The sequence below is a fragment of the Hemicordylus capensis genome, chromosome 3, assembly GCF_027244095.1.
Source record: "Hemicordylus capensis ecotype Gifberg chromosome 3, rHemCap1.1.pri, whole genome shotgun sequence".
NCBI classification, from domain to species: Eukaryota; Metazoa; Chordata; class Lepidosauria; order Squamata; family Cordylidae; genus Hemicordylus; species Hemicordylus capensis.
Genome location: NC_069659.1, coordinates 58,317,963 through 58,339,374, shown reverse-complemented (window position 1 = coordinate 58,339,374; position 21,412 = coordinate 58,317,963). Strand labels below are relative to the sequence as shown.

Sequence of the window (21,412 nt, the reverse complement as noted above, 5' to 3'; positions counted from 1 at the left end):
CCACAGTGCCTGCACTGCAGTAACATCACTGGCACAAGTTGCTCTCTCACACACAATTATGACTCCTTACTTCCTAGCAGCTGCCAGAGCAGCACCCTTTGCAGCAAGCATAGCCATCAGCTCAGCTTAGAGCAACTTCCTCCTTTTGGGTAGCAGTACTCACATGTTCTACTCTGCATCTCATAATAATATGCCATTCTAATAATTGACATGGTGATTGGTACATTTATCCAATAAATAGAGGAATTTAGGCATAAGTCATTTTAATTTTTGCTATCCTCCCAAATCTTGGTGATTTTTCTTTCCAAATCTTTTGGCATGACCATCTTTCTAAATCTTTCTTTATTTCTACCCATAATACCTCATAATTACTCTTCATCAGATCCCCCTATTTGCAAGTGATATAGATGCCCAAATGCCTCATGGGTTTTGTTGCCCATTTTAACACAAATTTTTCAGAGAATGAGAATTGCTGCTTACATTCTAAGCAGCATTACATTCTGGGACATTAATTTCTGGCAGTTCTGGAATTATTTGCCTTATTTAGTCTCTATCCAGAAAACATGCAAAAACCCTTTATTGTTAATATTTTATTTATTATTATTATTTATTACATTTATAAGCCGCCCCATCTAGAGGCTCTGGGCAGTGTACAACAACTTTTAAAAGACATAAAAACACACAATTGAAATCATAGTACTAAAAACAATATAAAAACAATTAAAACCATTTAAAAGTGGGTAACAGTTTAAAATCAAAATACTTTTAGAAAACAACAACACTTTACAAGCCTTGCAAGGCCAGGCCAAACAAATAAGTTTTTTGCTTATTTGTTATTGCTTATTGTGATATAGAAACAGTAAGCTCTGTAAGAGTGTGTGTGTGTGTGTGTGTGTACACACACACACAGAGAGGGAGCGTGCGATCAGTTTATATTCCGCCCTTCATAACGTATCTCAAGGCAGTTTACAAAATACAATAAAATCCCACAAAAGTCACACTTAAAACCTTAAAATCAACATTAAAAACGATAAACACACCAAAAAAATTTTTAAACAAACAAAAGCGAGAAAACAGAGCTTTCTCCTCAAAGAGAGAAAATCCTGTGTAAAAAAAACTAGTATGGAGTTGCTTTTTATAAAGCAACCACGGACAGCAGAGAATAAACATTAACAGGGAGAGCATTCCAGAGCCTGGGGGCAACAACAGAAAAGGCCCTGTCCCATGTGCATGACAGTTTAGCTTCTCTCAACGTCAGCACATGGAGCAAAGGCTCCTCTGATGATCTTGCTGGGCGGGCAGAAACCCTTGGAAGCATGATACTTCAGGTATCCCGGGCCCAAGCCGTTAAGGGTTTTAAAGGTTATAACCAGCACCTTGAATTGGATCTGGAAACAAATTGGCAACCAGTGCACTTCCTCGGGCTACACTAACTGAAAAGAATCCATCACAGTTGGTCCAGATGGTTGCCGAGGCATGTCTCCTAGAGCTGCCAAAATCCTGGAGTCCAAATCGGCACAGATGCAAGTGACTTTATCTGCGAAGTGACATGCAAACTGGTCACAGCAGACTGTTGATGGTTCTTCCCTTATCACCTGGGGGTCTGTGTGAAGCAGTGACTTTGCCACACGAAACCACTCTGCTGGCCTACACTGGGCACATGCAATGGAGGTGGAGGAAAAAAAATGTTTCTTGGCCATCCCCACCGCTAGAGAGTAGCTCATGTTCGGTGAGATGCGTTACGAGTCTTCCTCCAACTTTGTTCTAGCCATCCAAGTTGTTTCATTGCCCTAAGCTCCAAGGAGCCGAACGGGCTCCACCAAGCCAGAGAGGGCATTTAGGAGTGACCATGTCAATAGCCCGGATTTTCTCCACATTCCAGAGATTCACCAGGGCCTTGACAGAGTCACTAATATAGGCATGTCATTTACACAAAAACTACACACTCCTGAGTACAAGTACAACATAATGTGTGAATAGCCTTTTAAAGCTACATATATGGTAGATATGATTTCCAGTTGTTGTTCCAGTTACTGTGGAATAATATTGCAGTCATGTATGTAGATTACTTTGTGTATGACAGGTTTGAATCCTGCAGTGCCAATGGATTTGTCCGAGCTCACCTATTTAGGATAAACTGCTATATGTTTAACTTAATTACAGAACACATTTCAGAGAATGATACAGTGCATTGATTTTAACAGACTGATTTGAGAAGTCAATTCTATTAAATATTGGGGAATCGGTGTAGTTAATGCAATTACCTTAAATGGATTCTTTTCGCGCATTGTATGCGCAGAGTCTTATTCAGAAGGAAGAGTAAAAATGCTGTACTGAAATTAAAACATCCTACTAAGCCCTACCCCTGGGGTTTTTTGTGTGTGTTAGGTCCCCCTTCTGCAAGAGTCTTGCCAACTAAGACACTAGTGTTATTGCTCCTGTTACATGCTAACCCAAGGAGTTGTTGGAGGAGCCAGCATGAGTCTCCTATCCCTCATCCACAGTGAGATTCCACACTGCCTTTATAGATACAGATATTTAGACAGACACATGTGCATGGTCACATGCTCTGATATGGCTGAAAAGCACAGAAACAATCAAAGTCATGTGCCTTATTCTCACAAATAGCAGTTGTGCTGGTGGTGAAGTGTTCATTGAATTTAGCTGACCTAAATAATTATTGATCAGTTTGCCTTTGGGGGCAAGATAATGGAACACATGGTGGGTTTCCAGCTCCTGGTATTCCTGGAGACTGTTGATTATGTCCATTTTTATCAGTTTACTTTTTTCATCTGTTTGGTACCAGAACTACCTTGGTTGTCCTGGTAGATAACCTGTGCTGGGAGTTGGACTGGAGGAATGGAAACCTGTTGGTTCTCCTGGACCTCTGCTACTCCACCATCTGGTTTACCACACGGTTCCATATTGTCTCCCATTATAATTAATATCCACATAAAACCAATAGATCAGGTAATCTGGGATGAAGTGTTGCCACACTTGGTGCGCTCTCTTACCTTTATCTGTTCCCATAATGGCAGATACATTGCTAAGCTTTTCTTTTTTAAATGCAATTTGGGAACCAGGGGGGATGAGTAAGGGAAACATGAAACTCTAAGCTCGAATGGATTCAAATATAATCTGGGGAGATTCAGTTCAAGCTGGAAGTTTAGAGTTGAATTGATTTGACCTTGAATTGATTCGCACATCCCTAGTTACAATGTTCCCTGGAATGCAACAAGCCCTGCGCTGACACCCGCTGCTGACCACAAGTACATTGTGCATATGCAGAGACACATGCCATATGTGGGGAGAGATTGTCCCAGTGATAGGAAGCACTGGGGCATGTGTTAGGTTCCATAGAATTCTCTTAGGTAGTTTGCTTCTACAGAAATTGCATATATTTTGATCAAGTGCATACATGATTCTACTCAATGCTGTTGCATGTTCTTACTAAAGTAGATTTCTCTATTGTGGTCAAATTGTATAGTGAATCTATTGCCACTTAAGCACTTCTGAGGTGGCATGCTTGTTGTCACTAATGGCCTGGAAATAACAACATCTGTCATTCACCTTATTAACCTTCTGCTGCTTCTATTTGTTTTGTAGAATCACTACTTACTGTATATGTCAATTAGAGTTATTTAATTTTGGATATCCAAGCTATAGACATGAAGGCTTTATATATATATACATATATTTTAAATATTTTACAGAAAGCTGTAGAAGAACCACTTAATGGTAGGTGGTAATTGAAATGTACTTTTTCAGGAGCTTGGCTTTGGGTTTTGAGCTAGGCCAGAAACTGGCTGTTGATGCTGTTAGACTTTAAAAGGCAGATATTTTTTTCAAACAATATTTACAATTATTAATGACTTTAAGTCATGATAATTTAATTTATCGCCGGCTGGCAGTTCCAGGTATAAGGGGATAACTTAAGTTACAGTAGTACCTGGCTGATCTGAATCTTTGTTGTGCTTGGCTATTTTAGGTAAAATAGCACAGTGATTTTGTAATTGCTTTGCAAAAAGAAATCAATCTCTTAATAAAAAGGGATGTTTCTTCTGCCGAGAAACAGTTGAAACAGTATTTTGCATGGGGTGCATGCTTTCTGGGATTGTACTAGGCAAAACCTTGCTTTCTGTATCTTTTGCCTTTGGATCTCTGATTTCCTCATTTGATCCAGCTGGCCTTGGAAAAATTCCATTTACGGTGATGTAAAATCAAGAGAAGTGCTGATTGTGCTTGGATTGGGGACAGACATCAGTGATGGCCCTCTAATTTCTTTCACATTCCATGGAATTCTGGCATGTTGGAAAGTAGTCTTAAATTCTAACAATTCTAACATTGTTGCTACTAAACTGCTCTTAATTCTTTCATTTTCTAAGTACTAACTGGTTTGTTTTTGTTTTTCCAAAGATGGAAAAGGAGTGATGTTGGAATGACGGTGAGTAACTGTGAAAGTGTGTTTTTCAATACAGGTGGATCTCCTTACGCGTAGATTCATTATCCAGTTTTGCATATCCACGGTTAGGAAAATTACACCTGACCTCAGCATACACGGGTGGGGGCACGTCGATCTCACATATCTGCAGGTTGAGGTGGCCGGAAATGACTGCAGAGGTCATTTCTGGCTGCCATTTTAGGAATCGGAGTCACAAAATGGTTCCCATCAAAAAAACAAACCAAACCGCGATTTTCAGTCAGTTGAGGGGCACAGTGCAACTTGGCGGGGGGAGCAGCAGAGACAGGTAAGGAGCCAATCCCCCCACCACCACCACCGGCTTGTTTTTGGCCAAAAATGGCTGACTGGGAACCTAACCCCCACGATCCAATAGGGATCAATGATCTGATATTCATGGATCATGAATAGCAGCTTGAATAGTTTCTGCTGAGCTTTCAGAAACCATACTGTCCTCCTCAGTTTATGTTGCCCTTTTTTTAAAAAGGCACTAATTGTTGCTTGTGTTTGATACTCATGCTGTCATAATTGGCTTTTTGAGACCACAGATAGGGAGGCCTGCATTAGTTGCCAAATTCTGCACTCAGTATTAATAGGTTTCAAAAAGTGCTAAGCTTACCCAAGAGTAAAATAAGAAATCTGGCACAAATGTAACTCCCAAAGCAAATGGGGGTTCTGTGGGTTGCCCACTGCATTGCACTTCAGTGGCAGCAAACTCTCTGAGTACTGTCTTGTTTGCCATACTGCCCAAAGAGAGAGAGAGAGTGCATAAGCAAGCAGGGAACTCCTTAGGGCAGGGGTAGGCACCCTTGGTTCTCCAACTGCTGTTGAACTCCCATACTCCTCAGCCACAATGTATTGTGCCTGGGGAAGTGGTAGTTCAACAACAGCTGAAGAACCAAGGGTGCCTCTCCTTGCCTTCAGGAAACCCTGCTCTAAATAATGAGATGGTCAGAAAAGGTGTTATGCACCCCCAGATCTGAATGAGCAGTGTGGGCCAAATCCACTCAGAATCATTATTTTTTTTAAAAAAATGCTGAAAAGACTCCTTCAGACTGAAGCTGATGAGACCACATTGTGTTCAGCCTCCAAACAAAAGAAAATGCCTGCCCCACTGCCTGGGGGCCTGTCCAGGCCCTGGCACACCGTGAAAACCGACAGCCCTTCATCCCCTGGGTTGCCAAACTTATTATTTGCTGGTAGAGTAAAAGTGTTAGCACCATCATGTACTGTTTCAGTAACTCAGTTATTTAAAAAGCTCTTCTTAATATCCAACACAAAACATTTTAAAGCATGTAAATTTCAATGAAAAAGCATTAACAATTTAACCTACTATGTGCTTGCATTAGTGTGCATTTGATCATAGGTAAAATGTAGGTGCTAGAATTGTTTCTAGAAAATGGCAGCAGGCTGAGAGGTATACCTCGCTTGGCAGTAGTACACGTGGACGACAAATTGAACATGTGTAAGCAGTGTGATGCAGCTGATCAGAAAACAGATGAGTCCTACGCTGCATTAACAGTTGGTGTCCTGTTAGTAGTAATCACTTCACTCTATTCTGTACTGATCAGTCTCCATAGTGTGTACAGTTCTGGGCCCCACATTTTAAGAAGGATGTTGGTAGTAGGGGGAGAACAACTGGCCCCATCCACCCCCAGCACATCATCCCTCCAGTGGCTGCTGCTAATGTATATCTTATGTTTCTTTTTTAGATTGTGAGCCCTTGGGGGACAGGGGACAAGATATATTTATTTATATCTATGTAAACTGCTTTGGGAACGTCTGTTGAAAAGTGGTATATACATATTTGTCGTATTTGTATGCTTTAGCAATTTCCTGCCGTGAACAAGGGGTTGAGGATAGGTTTGCAATAGATTTGAAGAGCTAAAATGCTTGTGAAAATCAGTTGCTACTGAAGTGGTATAGAGGTCTGTATAGCAACCATCTTGCTGTCTCAAGTAACCTATTTTCTTTGCTTTAGCAGCATAAAGGTAATTTAATATAATAATTTTAGATTCATTAGGTTTTCTTGTGCAAAAGCCGGCATAGATGTAACTATGGAGTCTTAAGTAATGGTTTTGTATTCCTTGTTTAGCTCCTGATGCAAGGTAACCGAATCTGAAATGGACATGGAAACAAGTGGAGACAGACTTTTGCTCATACACCGTGGCCTTGATGATGCACTACTCAAAGAAAAAGAAAATCAGGAAATTCGTTGTTTTGCATGTGTGGAGAAGTGCTGTAATTTACATGAAGTACTTTTATAATCACAAAAGCTACAATAGAGTTCAAAAGAGAAGTGTTTGCACGTGAGGATTTCTCTTTGGGGGTGGAGGAGGGCAAGAATACAAAAGACTCTTTTTACCCACTGCAGTGTGTCTCTGTAGTACTGCACTTCTCACAATAGTGTTGAACTGCCGCTTTGCATAAAGACCAAACTTCATGAAGAGCTACTTTCAGACAATTCCATGTTGGCACATAAGCTGCCTTCTGTTCTGGGCCGATTTCTGGGCCACTGCATAGCAACTGCTGCGATGGCATTCCAGTCTCCTATTGCAGCAGATGTTGCACTGCAGCTGTGCAGAGGGTGTGGTAGGGGATTGTAGAGGGTCCAGTTGCTCTGTTGTTTTTTAGAACTGTCCACCAGTTTATCAGTTGTTCCATTTGACAGAACTAATAATGTTGGTCAGTTTTAAATCTACCTGAAAACATCTGTCTGGTCACTAGAAAGCAGTTCAGCTAAGCCAGCATTGGTATGCTTGAAAGTACTTTAAGTTCACAGATCAGACTTCTATGGGACCACTTAAAACAGTTTTTTGTATTGCATGATAAATAAAATGAGTATTTTCTTCCTTGGTTTTACTCATTGCCCAACCTACAATCCAAACCCAACCTACCTTTTGATGTTTTCTATGACAAATACAGAAATCGCATTAGAATAAGAGAACTATTTATATAAGCTCTATTCATGCCTATATGGCATGAATAAGACTGGATATAGTACAGGGTGAACAAATACTGTTCCTAGTATAACATTTTTAAAGAACTATAGCACTAGTCTTTTCTAAGAAGAGCTTGATTTCCAGCTCTTTCAGATGACCGCAAAAGTCCCCATCCGCTCACTTGCTGTTCGTATTCCTGCTGTAAATATTGTAATTCTTTGTGCGCTTTACTGATCAATATTGTAGTCCAAGTACCTTCCTCTGTTGCCCTATTCTTTATAATGCCCCTGAAAGCAAGGGCCAAGATCACCTTCAGTGGCACAAATCCCAAGCTGAATGTAGTCATTAATGTTCATTAAATTATCTAGTAAATGTTTGTCTCCTATAGTCTGCTTTCCCCAGAAATATGCACATACATAGCTGTCCTCAGCTAGGCCATAGATAGCCAGCATTCCAGATGAGGTTGCAGATTCTTGAATTAACTATGATCTCTGGGATCTTGCCTTTTAGTGATTTACATGTGCAGGATTTATGCAAGAGGATCAAAGGAACTCTATTTCTGTGCCTGTCCAATTTTTATAGACATTGGAGAACTGTGTGGAGCCATTCTACACAAATGCCTTAAAAAGGCCTTGTCTTTTCTACCACCTTCCCATTGAGAATCTACCCACTAAATCTACTGCAAGAGAAATTGCATTCATTAAAGTAACATTTCTGTTGTTCTGAGCCCTTAACTTGCAGTTTTGTCCCTTCTGTAATTTCAGGTTAGTTTCATGGAATGCTGTTCATTTCTTTAAGTGGTCAAGAGCACTTTTGTTCAGTCTTCTGTTAGCTTTTGAGGGCAAACTGACTGTAGAGGGTTTTCTATCAATAAATTGTGTTTCACATTTCTAAAGGTTTCTCCCCACCCCCATTTTGTTTAAACCAGTTAGAGCACTGTCACATTTGTGCTTACTTTCATCCCTTCCCCTACCTGTGCATTGGGCTCCATTAATAGCTAAGGACCTTGTGCTATAAATCTGGAAGACAGAAATCCTAACCCAGTGCTGGATGAAGTGTTGAGCCCAGTAGTAAACAAACAAACAAGCAATCATTCATACACACACACACACACACACACACACACACACACACACACACAGAGTACATTTTATGCTGCTTTTCTAAAAAAGCATTTATACAAAAAGGTTCACACAAGAAATTCAACTAGAAGAAAAATCAGTAGACAGTAACAGAACTGGCAGCAGAATAAAATGCTATTAAGCAATCTTAAAATACTTTCTCAATTAAAAACAAATTATAAGCCAATCGAAACAGATGAATCTTTAGGGCCCATTTAAAATTCATAGCTGTGATGCCCGGCTTGCTCTCTTTGGGCAAGGAGTTCCAGGTACAGCACCACAACTAAAAAGGCTCTGTCAAAACCATCGCTGAAAAGTATATTTGAAAAGGGTACCCACTGGAGGCACTTGAAGCAGTTTGGCTTGCATACTTGGAATACTGTGCTGCCTAAGAGGATGAATATATTATATGGCTACTGGCTTTGTTTTAAATATTTATTTATTTGATTGGTCATAGAGCTAATGGCTTGCATTTCTGCAGCAGCTTCAAGATGGTCTTTATTCCTAGCCCTATATGGTGTGTTCTATTCAGTCATCTACGAAAGTTTGCTTACATGCATAATTGAATAATGTGGGATTCTGAATTGAGACCCTTTATTGAACATTCTCACATACTTCAATTATATTCATATAAAGATTGCAGGAATAGGTGAGAGGCTTGTACATTGGCCTTAATTTCTACATCATTGGGATATGTCACTTTTTGTTCACATCTGCACCATTCAATGCAAACAAAAGTCAATTTTGTGTATGTATTGGTGATCAGCATTGGAATAGGTCTAGTTCTTTTTCTCCAAAAATTAAATTTTTGGAGATCATGGAAGATGAGAATTCAATTGGTGCTTCTGATGCTACATATGAAACTGAAGTCCCTGTCATGCTGTTTGCGTTCCAAAACTATTTAATTTTGTTTAAAACTTGTATAAAGTGAAGCTGCAGTTAAGACAACTGTATAGCCCCACAGATGAAGCCAGGTTCCCCCCTGTAAATAGCATATTGCTGAGACTTACAGAAAGGCTTGGGTTCACACATGCCCTTTTGAGAATGTTACACTGTCTGCAAGGGATCTACTTTAGATTTCTTGTTGCTTCCATTAAAAAGCAAATGTTCACTTCCCTACATGGTAATCCCCCCCCCCTCCCGCAATGTTTTAAGAAACCAAAGTGGTTATGGCTGTTTTATTGACTGTGTGGGTTCAGTTTTTATATATAGATTTAATGCCAAATCCTTGATGTTTGACCACTTGCAAAAATCTTCATTCTTTTAACCATAATAGCATATGTTTGTTTCTTGAACATAGCTTTGTAAATAGAATTATAATTAAAATAAAATTGTTCTAAAACTTTGTGTGTTTCTGCTTGAGTCAGCATATATCCTAACAATAATTTCAAGGTCTGCTAGACTGCTTTTCCATCACACTAACTTTGTAAATTGTTACAAATTCTCATTTTAACAATGTGCATAACAATGCCTTTCCCTGTCCCTTATATTCCATTGCAAATGTAATACCATTAATACCAAAAAGGTCAGTAATACAGCGTTCGGCCAGTGTTTCAAATTGAGTGTTCAGTACTAAAGTCTAAATTACCATGTAACAACATCAGATGTTTGCATTTATTTAAAGCCATGCATAAGAAATAAAATGGAAATTATTAAAATGCCTGAGACTTACAAACATCACTGCAAATATAATAAAAATAAGGTTGACCAAGTAGAACATGCTCTATCTTCCTCACAGTAGAGAGTATGCTGCGTACTGTATGCAACTGAAAGCTTTGTAGTATACAGAGTTACTCATTCAAGTCATATTTAGTAATTTTGTGAAGAAAAAAACTGGCAGTATCCACATATTGCCTGCACAATGTAAGCCAGTGGGGAGACACCTTTCCTATGTTTTCTTACTGAGCCCCTTGAAAAGCCATGGCTGGAGGTTGGGGGATATTCAGCAGTGGCATGGTATGTGGAAATGGAACAGGAGGAATCCTAGAAAACCAGAATGGGAAGCACCTCTCTGCATGAGATTTCAAAGCTCAAAAGGGAGCTTGGGGATCTCTGCTTTCAAGGATTCTTTGTAATTGCATGCCATTGCTGAAGATGTGCAGATTCTCAGCCATGGCTTTTTGGGAGGCTCAGGGTAGGCATTGTAGGGAGGAATGGGGGGAGGGTTTCCTGTTGGTGCATCTTGTGCCAGTGCTACTGTAGATGTTCCCCCTATGTTTAATGATTTGGCTTGAGAGGCTTAAGCAGAAGCTGTAAAGGAAATAATTTCCCCATACATTTCTATTGGATGCTCGTCACTCAACCATTTAACAATTACTTTTACAGCCCATCTCTAAATTCCTCAAATCCTCTGCCCAATATAGCATACTGTTGGACAGTTTTGTCCAAAACAGTCACCCTTTTCTGTTATAGATTTCCCACAACAGTTCTGAACTGTTTGAGCTATTGCTTCAATGGCAGCCTGGTTTTTTATATTTAATTTGTTAAATTTTTATACTTTTCATTAAAATTATATAAAGGTGGTTTACAAAACATTTAACACAATATAAAATGATTAAAAAATACACAATAAGAATTAAAATGAATATAAAAATACAAATCTAATTTAAGTTTTAAAAACATGTATAATATAACCATAAGATACAAAGCTGCAACAAACAGAACACTCATTTAAAAGCCTGGGTAAAAAGACAAGATTTTACTTTGTAAAAACTGTGATGGAGACTGTGGAGTGGAAGCCCACCAGGAGAGCATTCCAAAGTCTGGGGGCAATGACTGAGAAGGCCCTGTCCCGTGCACACAATAGGCAAGCCTCCCTCATTGACGGGGGACAGAGCAGGCAGTCCCTCAGGTATCTAGGGGCCAAAAAGTCAAAACCAGCACCTTCAATTGGACCTGGAAACAAATTGGCAGCCAATGTAGCTCTTTCAAAATAGAGGTGATATGGTCCCAGCAGGCAGCTCTGGATAACACTCTAGCTGCCACATTTTGCACTGGCTGCAGCTTCTGAATATTCTTCAAAGGCTGCCCCACGAAGAGTGTGATACAGTAACCCAGCTGTGATGTGACTAAGGTGTGAGTAACAGTGGCCAGATCTCCCTTCTCAAGAAAAGGATGCAGCTGGCGCACTAGCCGAAGCTGTTCAAAGGCACCCCGGCCACCATCTCCACCTGAGCTTCCAAAAGCAGAGCTGGGTCCAGCAGTGCCCCCAAACTGTGCACTTGATCTTCTAAGGGGAGTGCAACCCCATCCTGATTGGCTCTCCTACTGACCAACAGTAGGAATCTTGCCTGGATTCAATCTCAGTTTGTTAGCCTACATCCAACCCATCACTGCCTCCAGTCCCCGATTCAGGACATCCACTGCCTCCCTAGAATCATGACAAGGAGAGATAGAGCTGAGTGTCTCATCTGCGAAGCTATGCTCATGATCAGGAGCCTAAGGGAGCCTAGCCCAATTTCCACAGGAGCCGCGGGACTCCTGGCAGCAAACTACCAAAACTACCCCTCCCCTGAAATGAGGTTAGCAGAGTGACTGCTCCGCTAACCCCGTTTGGTTGATCGTGTGCTGCCGCACCATGGCAACACAAAAGGAGACTCCCGCCATGAGGCTAAAACAAGCCTCCCAGCCCCGGGGGTCTCTCCAGAATGCCTCGTGAGGGGCATCCTGGAACTTCCAGGGGCCGGCTGGTCCCCAACCCCTGCTGCCCCTGCCGGCTCCGTGATGGAGCCAGCAATTGTGTGAGCAGCCAATCTGGCCTCCCAGCGACGGCTCCCTGCGCTAACCCTAATGGAGCTTCACACCAATTGTGTGAAGCCCCTTTGCATATTGCTGACAACTCACTCCAAGTCTCCAGATGACTTCTCCCAGCAGTTTCATGTAGATGTTAAACAGCATGGGGGACAAAACGGAACACTGCGGGACCCACAGGCCAATGGCCATGGAGCCGAGCAGCAGTCTTCCAGCACCATCCTCTGGACCAGTGTTTCCTCTAACAGGGATTCCCAGATGTTGTTGACTACAACTCCCAGAATCACCAGCTGCAATGGCTTTTGCTTGGGGATTATCGGAGTTGGTCAACAACATCTGGGAATCCTTGTTAGAGGGAACACTGCTCTGGACCCTTCCCCCAAGAAAGGACCAAAGCCACTCCAATCCCCAGTGCCTCCATTCCCCATACTCAAGAGGTGGTTCAGAAGGATACCATGGTTGATGGTATCGAACGCCGCTGAGAAGTCCAGCAGAACCAATAGGGACACACTTCCCATCAAGCTCCCAGTGTAGATCATCCATTACAGCGACCACAGGCTCTAGCCCATGTTCAGTTGTATTAATCACAACTGTTCCTCCAGTGTCATTCCAGCTTTATCTGAGTTGTTTCATCACCCTAAGCTCCAAGGAAAACCGAGGAGCAGAATGGACTCCACCAAACTGGAGAGGGCATTTAGGAGAGAGTGTGTCAATAGTCCAGGCTGTCTCCGCATTCCAGAGATTCACCAGGGCCTTGACAGAGTCGCCAGCTCTGGACACTGGAAACTCCCCGAGGGCTGTCTTGAAACCGACCATTTGCCCCTGTAATGGCCTGCCCAACTCCCACCGCCATATCTCCCTCGGATCACCCCTGCCCCAGACCACCCCCACTCTTCTGCTCTCCCAGACACATCTCCCCTGTCCAACCTCCCCCAGCTCCTCTGTTTCAATTTTAAAAAACAGGTCCCCAGCTTATTCAATCATGCAGCTCTATCTTCCAATCTAGAAGGGATACCATGGTCCTTGATGAAAATATGGGGTGTTGCTTGTGGGGGCCCCAGTCTGCTCCCGCCCCCAGTCTGAGAGCCACAAGGATGAGAGCCCTTATGCTCTTGCCCTTCAGCTCATGCCCCTTGTGCAGCCTGGTCTTTTATAGCCAGCAAGGATCACCTGGAGGGGAGAAGCAGAGGCCCTGCTCAAGATGAAATCCCTCCCTCTATAGTTTTCTATATTTCAAGCAACCAACCAACCAACCATCAGACAAGGTCACTACTACCTCCAACTCACAAAATATTTTTTAAATCCATTTGAAGGTTTCAAGACCCTGCTCTAATATTCAAAAGGTAAAATGCCGAATTGCTGATCCCAGTAATGGCTGACCTCAATTAGGATACCGGTTTCCAAATCCAGTACACAATTCAGTTCCACTTCCCATTTCAGTCTGGCTCTTGGTAGAATATTGTCATATTATACTGATCTAATACTGTCATATTACACAGAATACACAGATTTTATATACTTTAAGGACACGCACACAACCATCAGGCAGGGAGGATGCTGCAGGAAGGCAAGATCCAGCTTACCTTCCCAGCCAGGGGAGCAAAATCCACATGTGCGACATGCGGCTTGCCTGCCCACACAATCCATGCTGTGCCTGCCAGTGCAGATCTTGGGAGGCCAAGAGAATGAATCGCAGCCTTCAGGCATCCCTAAATTCCTGCAGGCCAAGTAGCGTGGTGCATTTAGGGATTCCTTGGTGCCTGAGTGTCTGTGGTTGGGCTGCATGCAGCCCGAACACACAAACAACCCCAGTGCTGCCCTTAACTCTGGCTAAAGGCGAGGCTAGAAAGCTGGGTTAGGCTGGGCAGCAGAGCCAGAATCAGCCCTGATCCCAGCACTGCTCATGAGAATAGCCTGAGTGTCATTTAAGCAACTCTGAAAAGGTTTAACTTAATTTTTATGAACTGTTCTAGCCTAACGGTATTTAATACAAAAACCTGACAGGAATGCTAATACTAATCTGTTGCCTTTTAAAATGTTGTTGCTTGCAAGAAGTAGAAAATAATAACGCTTATATTGATGTTTTATTTCTTTTAAGAGAACTCAGCTGGCCTGCTTTCAATCTTGATTTCTTTTTAAACTTTGTTTTAAGATCACCAGTCTTACGTCACATTTCTCTGAATTACAACTTCAGTGGCTTATTTTCTGCTACGTCCGAATACATCTTATATTTACTTTCCTTCTCAAAGCCTTATCAGTTTGCTCGCATAACATAGACTGTACTTGGAATGTCAGATTTTCACCCCTTCTATCCACATTTTAACATTTTGTGAATGCTCATGATGGACATACATGGCCATCAGGATGGTCAGTTTTTCCTGCCACATAGGCCAAGGCTATCCTGGCCCAGGGTTCCTTGAGTATTGGTGGGCCTTGAACCAAGATCTCCCTAGTGCAGTGCTCTGCAGGGTCTGTCTCACTCACTGTTAACATAAGCATCAAAATCAGGGTAGGAAGCATTCTACCCTGGTTTGCATGGTTGTGTGGACTCATGAAAATTCCTCCAGCCTAGGTTGCTCAAAGCAGGATAGCCCAGCTTTTGTACCCTCCTCTTAACCACCATAGAGGAAAAAAGAGCTCTCTTGCTTTTCTGGTCGTGTGGATCCACTTACAGTGGTCCCTCGACTTACGAAGTTAATCCGTTCCGAATGCACGTTCGGAGGTCGAAAATTTCGTAAGTCGAAAAGCGCACCCACGGAGGTTTAAAAAAATTCGTAAGTCGAGTAAGCCGCATCTAAAAATTCGTAAGTCGAGGAAACCGCATCTAAACCGCCAACGGTTTCCGTTCGTAGCTCGAAAAATTCGTAAGCGTGCGGCCATTTTTGTCGTTCGTAAGTCGAAAACATCGGATGTCGAGTAGTTCGTAAGTCGAGGGTCCACTGTACCTCTTGTACTCTGCCACTGGGACGCAGCAGGCCTGGACACAATAGAGCGTTGTGGCTATAGGGGTTGCCTTAATGTATGTGCCACTCTACAAAGCACACTACAATCCTGTAGCTGGAGCTGCTTCATCAGGGCTGGGTCAGCTTCCTGCTCTTTTATGGCCAGTCAGAGGGCAGCTGCTGATGTAGTGTAGTCTGTTCCAGTCTTTTGGCAGCACAAAGCATGCTGGAAAGGCATGGAAGCCTTGTAGGGCCATCAGCTTCTGATTTCAACAATGGACACGGGACCTGGTTTAAATCATGTGTTTCCCGGATTTGCTGGCCCAAACAGAGGTCCTGCTTGTGTGCTACTAATGGTGTAGGACCGTGGTTCCCAAACTAGGAGCCTCCAGATATTGCTGAACTACAATCCTCATCAGCCCCAGCTACAATTTATTGTGGCTGGGGATGATGGGAGCTGTAGTTCAGCAACATCTGGAGGCTCCCAGTTTGGGAACCACTGGTGTAGGAGCTCTAACCCTCCAATCCACCCCAAATGGGTATGTGAACAGGCCTAGAGATGTACACTTCTGCAGATATAGCTGTCTCATGCTCTACGGCAGGTCTATAGATAATCTAGTGTCCTCTCTAGTTTAGGGATCCTACCAGTGAGCATGACATTTCTTGCAAAGTGTGAAGCCAAGCAATGCTATGAGCACTCAGAAGGGGTAGGATGGGTTTAGTTCCTACAGACCCAAGGAAAATGTTTGTTTATTTAAAATATTTCTATACTGCCCAAAACTTGCATCTCTGGGCAGTTTACAATTAAAAATATTTAAAACATCAAATCAATTAACAATTAAAATCATTTTAAAAATTAAAAACATGTTGTTAATGTTTTATGCTTAACTAAAATGCAAGCAGGGAAAAATGCTAGTTTTAAAGTTGTACAATATAGGCCAAATCGTGTTTGATCTTGAGTTGGAATATTGGGTGAAAATTATATCTTTAAAGATGTATGACAAAAAACACTAAATAAAAATAAAATAGATTTAATTTTAAATGTAAACTCTGCAATAGTTTACGTTTCAGCATGGCTGCCCTAAGAATCATATATATAAAGCTGCCTAGGCCTCACTCATTCGATGACACGAAATCCTCAGACCAAACCACAAAAGATAGAAACATGCCATTTTACGGGTAGGTTCCAGACCCTACCCACACTACCAGAAAATTATTTAAAAAATAAATAAATCATTATATTAAAACAACAACCCACAACCCTCTTCCTTTAGAAAGCATGGGAAATGATGCCTTCTGACAAATTTTGTTTTCTCAGGTACTTTATAGAAAGGAAGTCCAGACTTCCACAGAATGATGCCAAAACAAACAAGCTATAGTGTTTCAGTTCACTGGATTTCAATCCATGTCAGATTTCCATAAAACTTGCTTAAGTAATAAAGAAACTCGAACATTTTTGCACTAGATACCTTTGTTCCATCTACCTCATTCAGTCTTCTAGTATGTGGCTTTTTAGGTGTTCTTGGCAGCAACACTATTACATGCTCAAACCAATGCAGCTATTCTGGTCATCAACTAGCAAGGAGTGATGGGAGAGTGCATGGTCATTTTGTGGTACAGGAGGGTTTGCAAATGTTTGCACGAGAACTTAATGTTTGATTAACAGGAATATAATTTGCAAGCCATTTGCTTCTGTCTTCTTCAGTTGCACTGATGCTACAGGAAATGTACAGCAGCTGCAGTAACAGTTATGTAATGTATGTGGTGGAGTGTTCAGCAGTCTAGCATTGGCTGCTGCAGACATGTCATGTCCTATCTTTGAGGTTGAGGCCTCCCTAGTGCATGAATTCAAAGGTTCTCCCTTGCTTCCAATTTCACTGCACATGATGGCATCTCTCTTGCAGTGATTGACAAGTCACATAGTGTGTGTTCGCCAGTGTTAAAACTTTGGCTATTGAGCAGTCTAATTTTTTGTTGTTATCATTGCAGACTTGTGGTTATGGGAGTGTGTGTGTGCCAGCTGTTGTCTTATTCATGTACTAAATATTGCATCCTGGCCATTTGCACTCAAGTCAGTTAGATCACATTACAGGATTTGCAGTTGAAGTTTTGTTTGATTTAGTACTTCCGCTAGTCAGTCCTAAATTTCTCAACCTTCAGTTTCATGGGGTGACACCTGGTTCTAGTGTTCTGAGAGAGGGAGAAAAATTTCTCTCTGTCTACCCTCTACTCCATGCATAATTTTATACACTTCAATCATGTTTCAAATTATTCACCTCGTTTCCAAGGTAAAGAGCCCCATATGCTATAGCCTAGCCGCATAAGGAAGGTGCTCCAGGCCCCTGATCATTCTGGTTGCCCTCTTCTGCACCTTTTCCAGGTCTACAATATCCTTCTTAAGATACGGTGACCAACGCTGTATGCAGTACTCCAGATATGGCCACACCACAGATTTGTATAAGGGCATTATAATGTTAGCATTTTTATTTTCAACACCCCTCCTAATGATTCCAGCATGGAATTAGATTTTTTCACAGCTGTCACGCATTGAGATGACACTTTCAGTGAGCTGTCCAACACAACCCCAAGATCTCTCTCCTGGTTAGTCACCGACAGCTCAGATCCCATCAGCGTATATGTGAAGTTAGTGTTTTTTGTCCCAATGTGCATCACTTTAGACTTGCTTAGATTGAACCGCATTTTCCATTTTGTTGCCCACTCACCCAGTTTGGAGAGATCTTTTTGGAGTTCCTCACAATCCGTTGTGGATTTCACTACCCTAAATAGTTTAGTGTCATCTGCAGCTTTGGCCACTTACCTGCTCACCCTAACTTCTAGATCATTTATGAACAAGTTGAAGAGCACTGGTCCTAGTAATGATGTCTGGAGGACCCCACTTCCTACCTACCTCCATTGTGAAAACTGTCCATTTATTCCTACTCTCTGTTTCCTGTCCTTCAACCAGTTACCCATCCACACATGAACCTGTCCCCTTATTCCATGACTGCTAAGTTTACTCAAGAGCCTTTGGTGGGGAACTTTATCAAAAGCTTTTTGGAAGTCCAAGTATACTGTCAACCAGATCACCTTTATCCACATGCCTGTTGACACTCTCAAAGAACTCCAAAAGGTTAGTTTGGCAAGACTTTCCTGTGCAGAAGCCATGCTGGTTCTCCTTTAACAAGGCCTGTTCTTCTATATGTTTAACAATTTTGTCCTTAAGTATGCTTTCCATCAATTTACCTGGCACCGAGGTTAAGCTGACCAACCTGTAATTTCCCAGATCCCCCTTGGATCCTTCCTGAAAATTGGAGTCACATTGGCTACTTTCCAGTCCTCTGGTACAGAGCCTGATCGTAGAGACAAGTTATATATTTTTGCTAAGAGATTGGCAATTTCACATTTGAGTTCCTTCAGAACTCTTGGGTGGATGCCATCTGGCCCTGGCAATTTTAGCTTTTGAGTCCATCCACCTTGCCGCTTGTTGGCCTCTTCTTCTCTTTCCTTCAACTTTTCCCAGCATGACATTCCTAGCATAACATTCCTAGCATTTTCCCAGCATAACATTCCTAGCATGACATTCCTAGCATTTCCCAGCATGACATTCCTAAACCTATTTATACATTTACATACATATATATGTAATTTACAGAAATGGTTAATGTTTAGAACATTTTCCCTTGTCACCTCAAATTCACCCAGTTCCTCAGCCACTAAACCTGAAAAACTCAATTCTGGAGAGGGTATATGATCAGTATCCTGCGCCATGAAGAAAGATGCAAAGAACTCATCCAGCTTCTCTGCAATCTCCTTATCCTCCTTAATAATCCCTTTCACACCCTCATCATCTAAGGGTCCAACCACCTCCCCGGCAGGTTTTCTACTTCTGATATATTTAAAGAAGCCATTGTGAAGATGAGTCTCTCTGGTTACAATGGGATGCTCAGTGAATGTTCACGTCCATGATATGTGCAGGACAGCTTCTGTGCAGAAGATGTCTTTAAGTTCTTGGGGTGTGTGTGTGTGTGTGTGTGTGTGTGTGTGTGTGTGTGTGTGTAATTACCTTTGTTACAGATACATTTGATTCAGATAGCCAAGCTGTACATTATTTTTTTCAATAAGTTTGGGATGATAATGTTTCCAGTTAAAGTACGAATGGACATCTGTATGTTATTATTTGGTGGTTGTTAATAAATAGTGAGGACAATATCAAGGAACAGAATACTTGGATTTTCAATGGTGCTGAACTGGATGGATGGAGCTTGTAAGATTTAAATGTTTCTTTTTTCTTTTTTGGCCATTATTTCAGTCCATAAAGATGTCATCAATGTAACACCACCAAAGAAGTGGTTTGAGTAGCCTTCTCAAGGATGTCCTGTTCAAGTTTTCCCATGAATGAATTTGCATATGATGGGATCATGAGTGCTTATTCCTGGCTAAGGACCAGCATTGCTAAAGTACAAATTAAGGATGTGCACAAAATTGATTTTGTGTTTTGTTTCAAGCTTTTGCACATCCCTAATACTAATAACCTTTGAGGATTAATCATAGGAGTTTCTGTTATGGAAAAAATCACCAAGAGCTTGAATGCCTTCATTATGTGGAATATTATAATGTACAGGGATATAATCATCTTTGACAATATTCTTGTCAAATTGGTATTGTCTGTTTATGGATTCAGTTGTAAGTAACACAATAATTAATATCCTTAATATATGGTGGAAGTGTTTGCACAATATTTTGCAAGTTTAAGTCAATATATAGAGAGGTTCTTTTGGTGCATCTGATGGTTTGTGGTTTGTTGGCTTTGTGTACTTTTGGTAATATGTAGAATCTTCCTGGGAAAGGGCTTGATGAGGCCTCAGGGAATCCCCCAATGCATCGCACAGTACGCACAATGTGTTGGCAGAATGTATTGTACACACAATATTCAAATCTATTCTGAATTTTTCTCTTCACCATTTACCTTGTAGGAATTATTTTTATCCAAGATTCCCCATTAGGCTTGCTTAGCTATGGTTCACATAATCAATAACGCTTGCCCTCCCGCCAGCCAAAGGGTGAACTCCCCCTTGACAGGGCTCAGGTTCGTGTTGAGCTGTTTGGCCTAACTCTCGCCAGACAAGGCTAATGGGGAATCTTGGGTATAAATAATTCCAACAGCCTGAAGAAAACTTTGTACATTGTGAAGCCTGCTGAAACCATCATCTTCAAAAGTATGATATATGAAATGGATATTGTTTTTTATTTAGCCAAAGTTCTTAGGCCAACTGATACTGTTACAAAAGATCACATCTCTAGCTACTCACAAACTATTTTTAAAACTGTAGAAGAGCAGAAAATACTGGCTCGTTAAACACTTTAAACTAAATTGGACAAAATAAGTTCCCCTGTTTATATTAAATCTTGCCTTGAATTCAGGGGGGAGTGTATCTATCAGAGAAAGCAAGATTTGACTCCCGATGAGCCAGGTGACCATTTCTCCATGTTCAGTGATAAAGAATTCAACAAGTTATTAGCTGCAATCAAAAGAGAGGTCTGGTATGTGCCCTTGTTGCACATTACATCAGTAACAGTAAATCAATGGTGGAAAGGCCGGTAAATCCAGCTGCCGATACACTATGCTTAGTCTGTCTTTCCTGTTAGAACGACAGTGTCATACTGAGGATAATGGAGTGACCTGAGGTTTGAGTCACAGCCAATGTACCTTGACGTTTTGCTATTCTCTGCTGTTCAGAACACAAAGTAGAAAATCTATTACCAAGAATAGAAGAACTAAGCACTTCCAGCTCTGGCATAAAAAGCACCCTCCCTTACTTTTTAATTGGGTGATATTTGTGGTCTATCTCACTTCCAAAACTTTTCTGGTAATAGTGACCACATCAGATCAAGGTCCACAAGTGGTTATCTTGTGGGCTTTAAAAGCACAGGCCCCTCCCTTGCTGATCTTCTCAATGCACAGGTATCGGGGTGAGACTGGGACTGCAGCCCTATTTCCCCATCCATGCAGTGAATATGCATAGGGAGGAAGTCAAACCTGAAAAGGCTCAAAGGATTTATCGCACCTGCAGTCCAACCATTCTGATTTCTAGAGGGGTCTGGAGACGTGATACATTTGGAAATCTCTCCTAGAAAATGTGGGCCTCAGAGCCTGCGCAGTTACCATGCAGCAGACAAATTCATAGGAAATGGCTGAGA

The 21,412-nt window shown here is 41.6% G+C and overlaps 1 protein-coding gene across 5 annotated transcripts in view; it reads left to right on the top strand.

Annotated features, from left to right (window-relative positions):
* The window catches only part of CD47 (CD47 molecule), a 94,415-nt gene extending 84,548 nt beyond the window's left edge, over nt 1-9,867 (top strand). For 3 of the 5 annotated variants that reach the window (XM_053311718.1, XM_053311713.1, XM_053311717.1), the window contains exons 10-12: nt 3,714-3,738; nt 4,417-4,444; nt 6,555-9,867. In XM_053311718.1, coding sequence (XP_053167693.1) covers nt 3,714-3,738; nt 4,417-4,442 — 51 coding nt within the window. In that variant the 3' untranslated portion in view covers nt 4,443-4,444; nt 6,555-9,867. The remainder of the gene's footprint in view (nt 1-3,713; nt 3,739-4,416; nt 4,445-6,554) is intronic. The other 2 variants (XM_053311715.1, XM_053311714.1) reach the window with 2 other exon arrangements.
* Nucleotides 9,868-21,412: the final 11,545 nt, after the last annotated feature.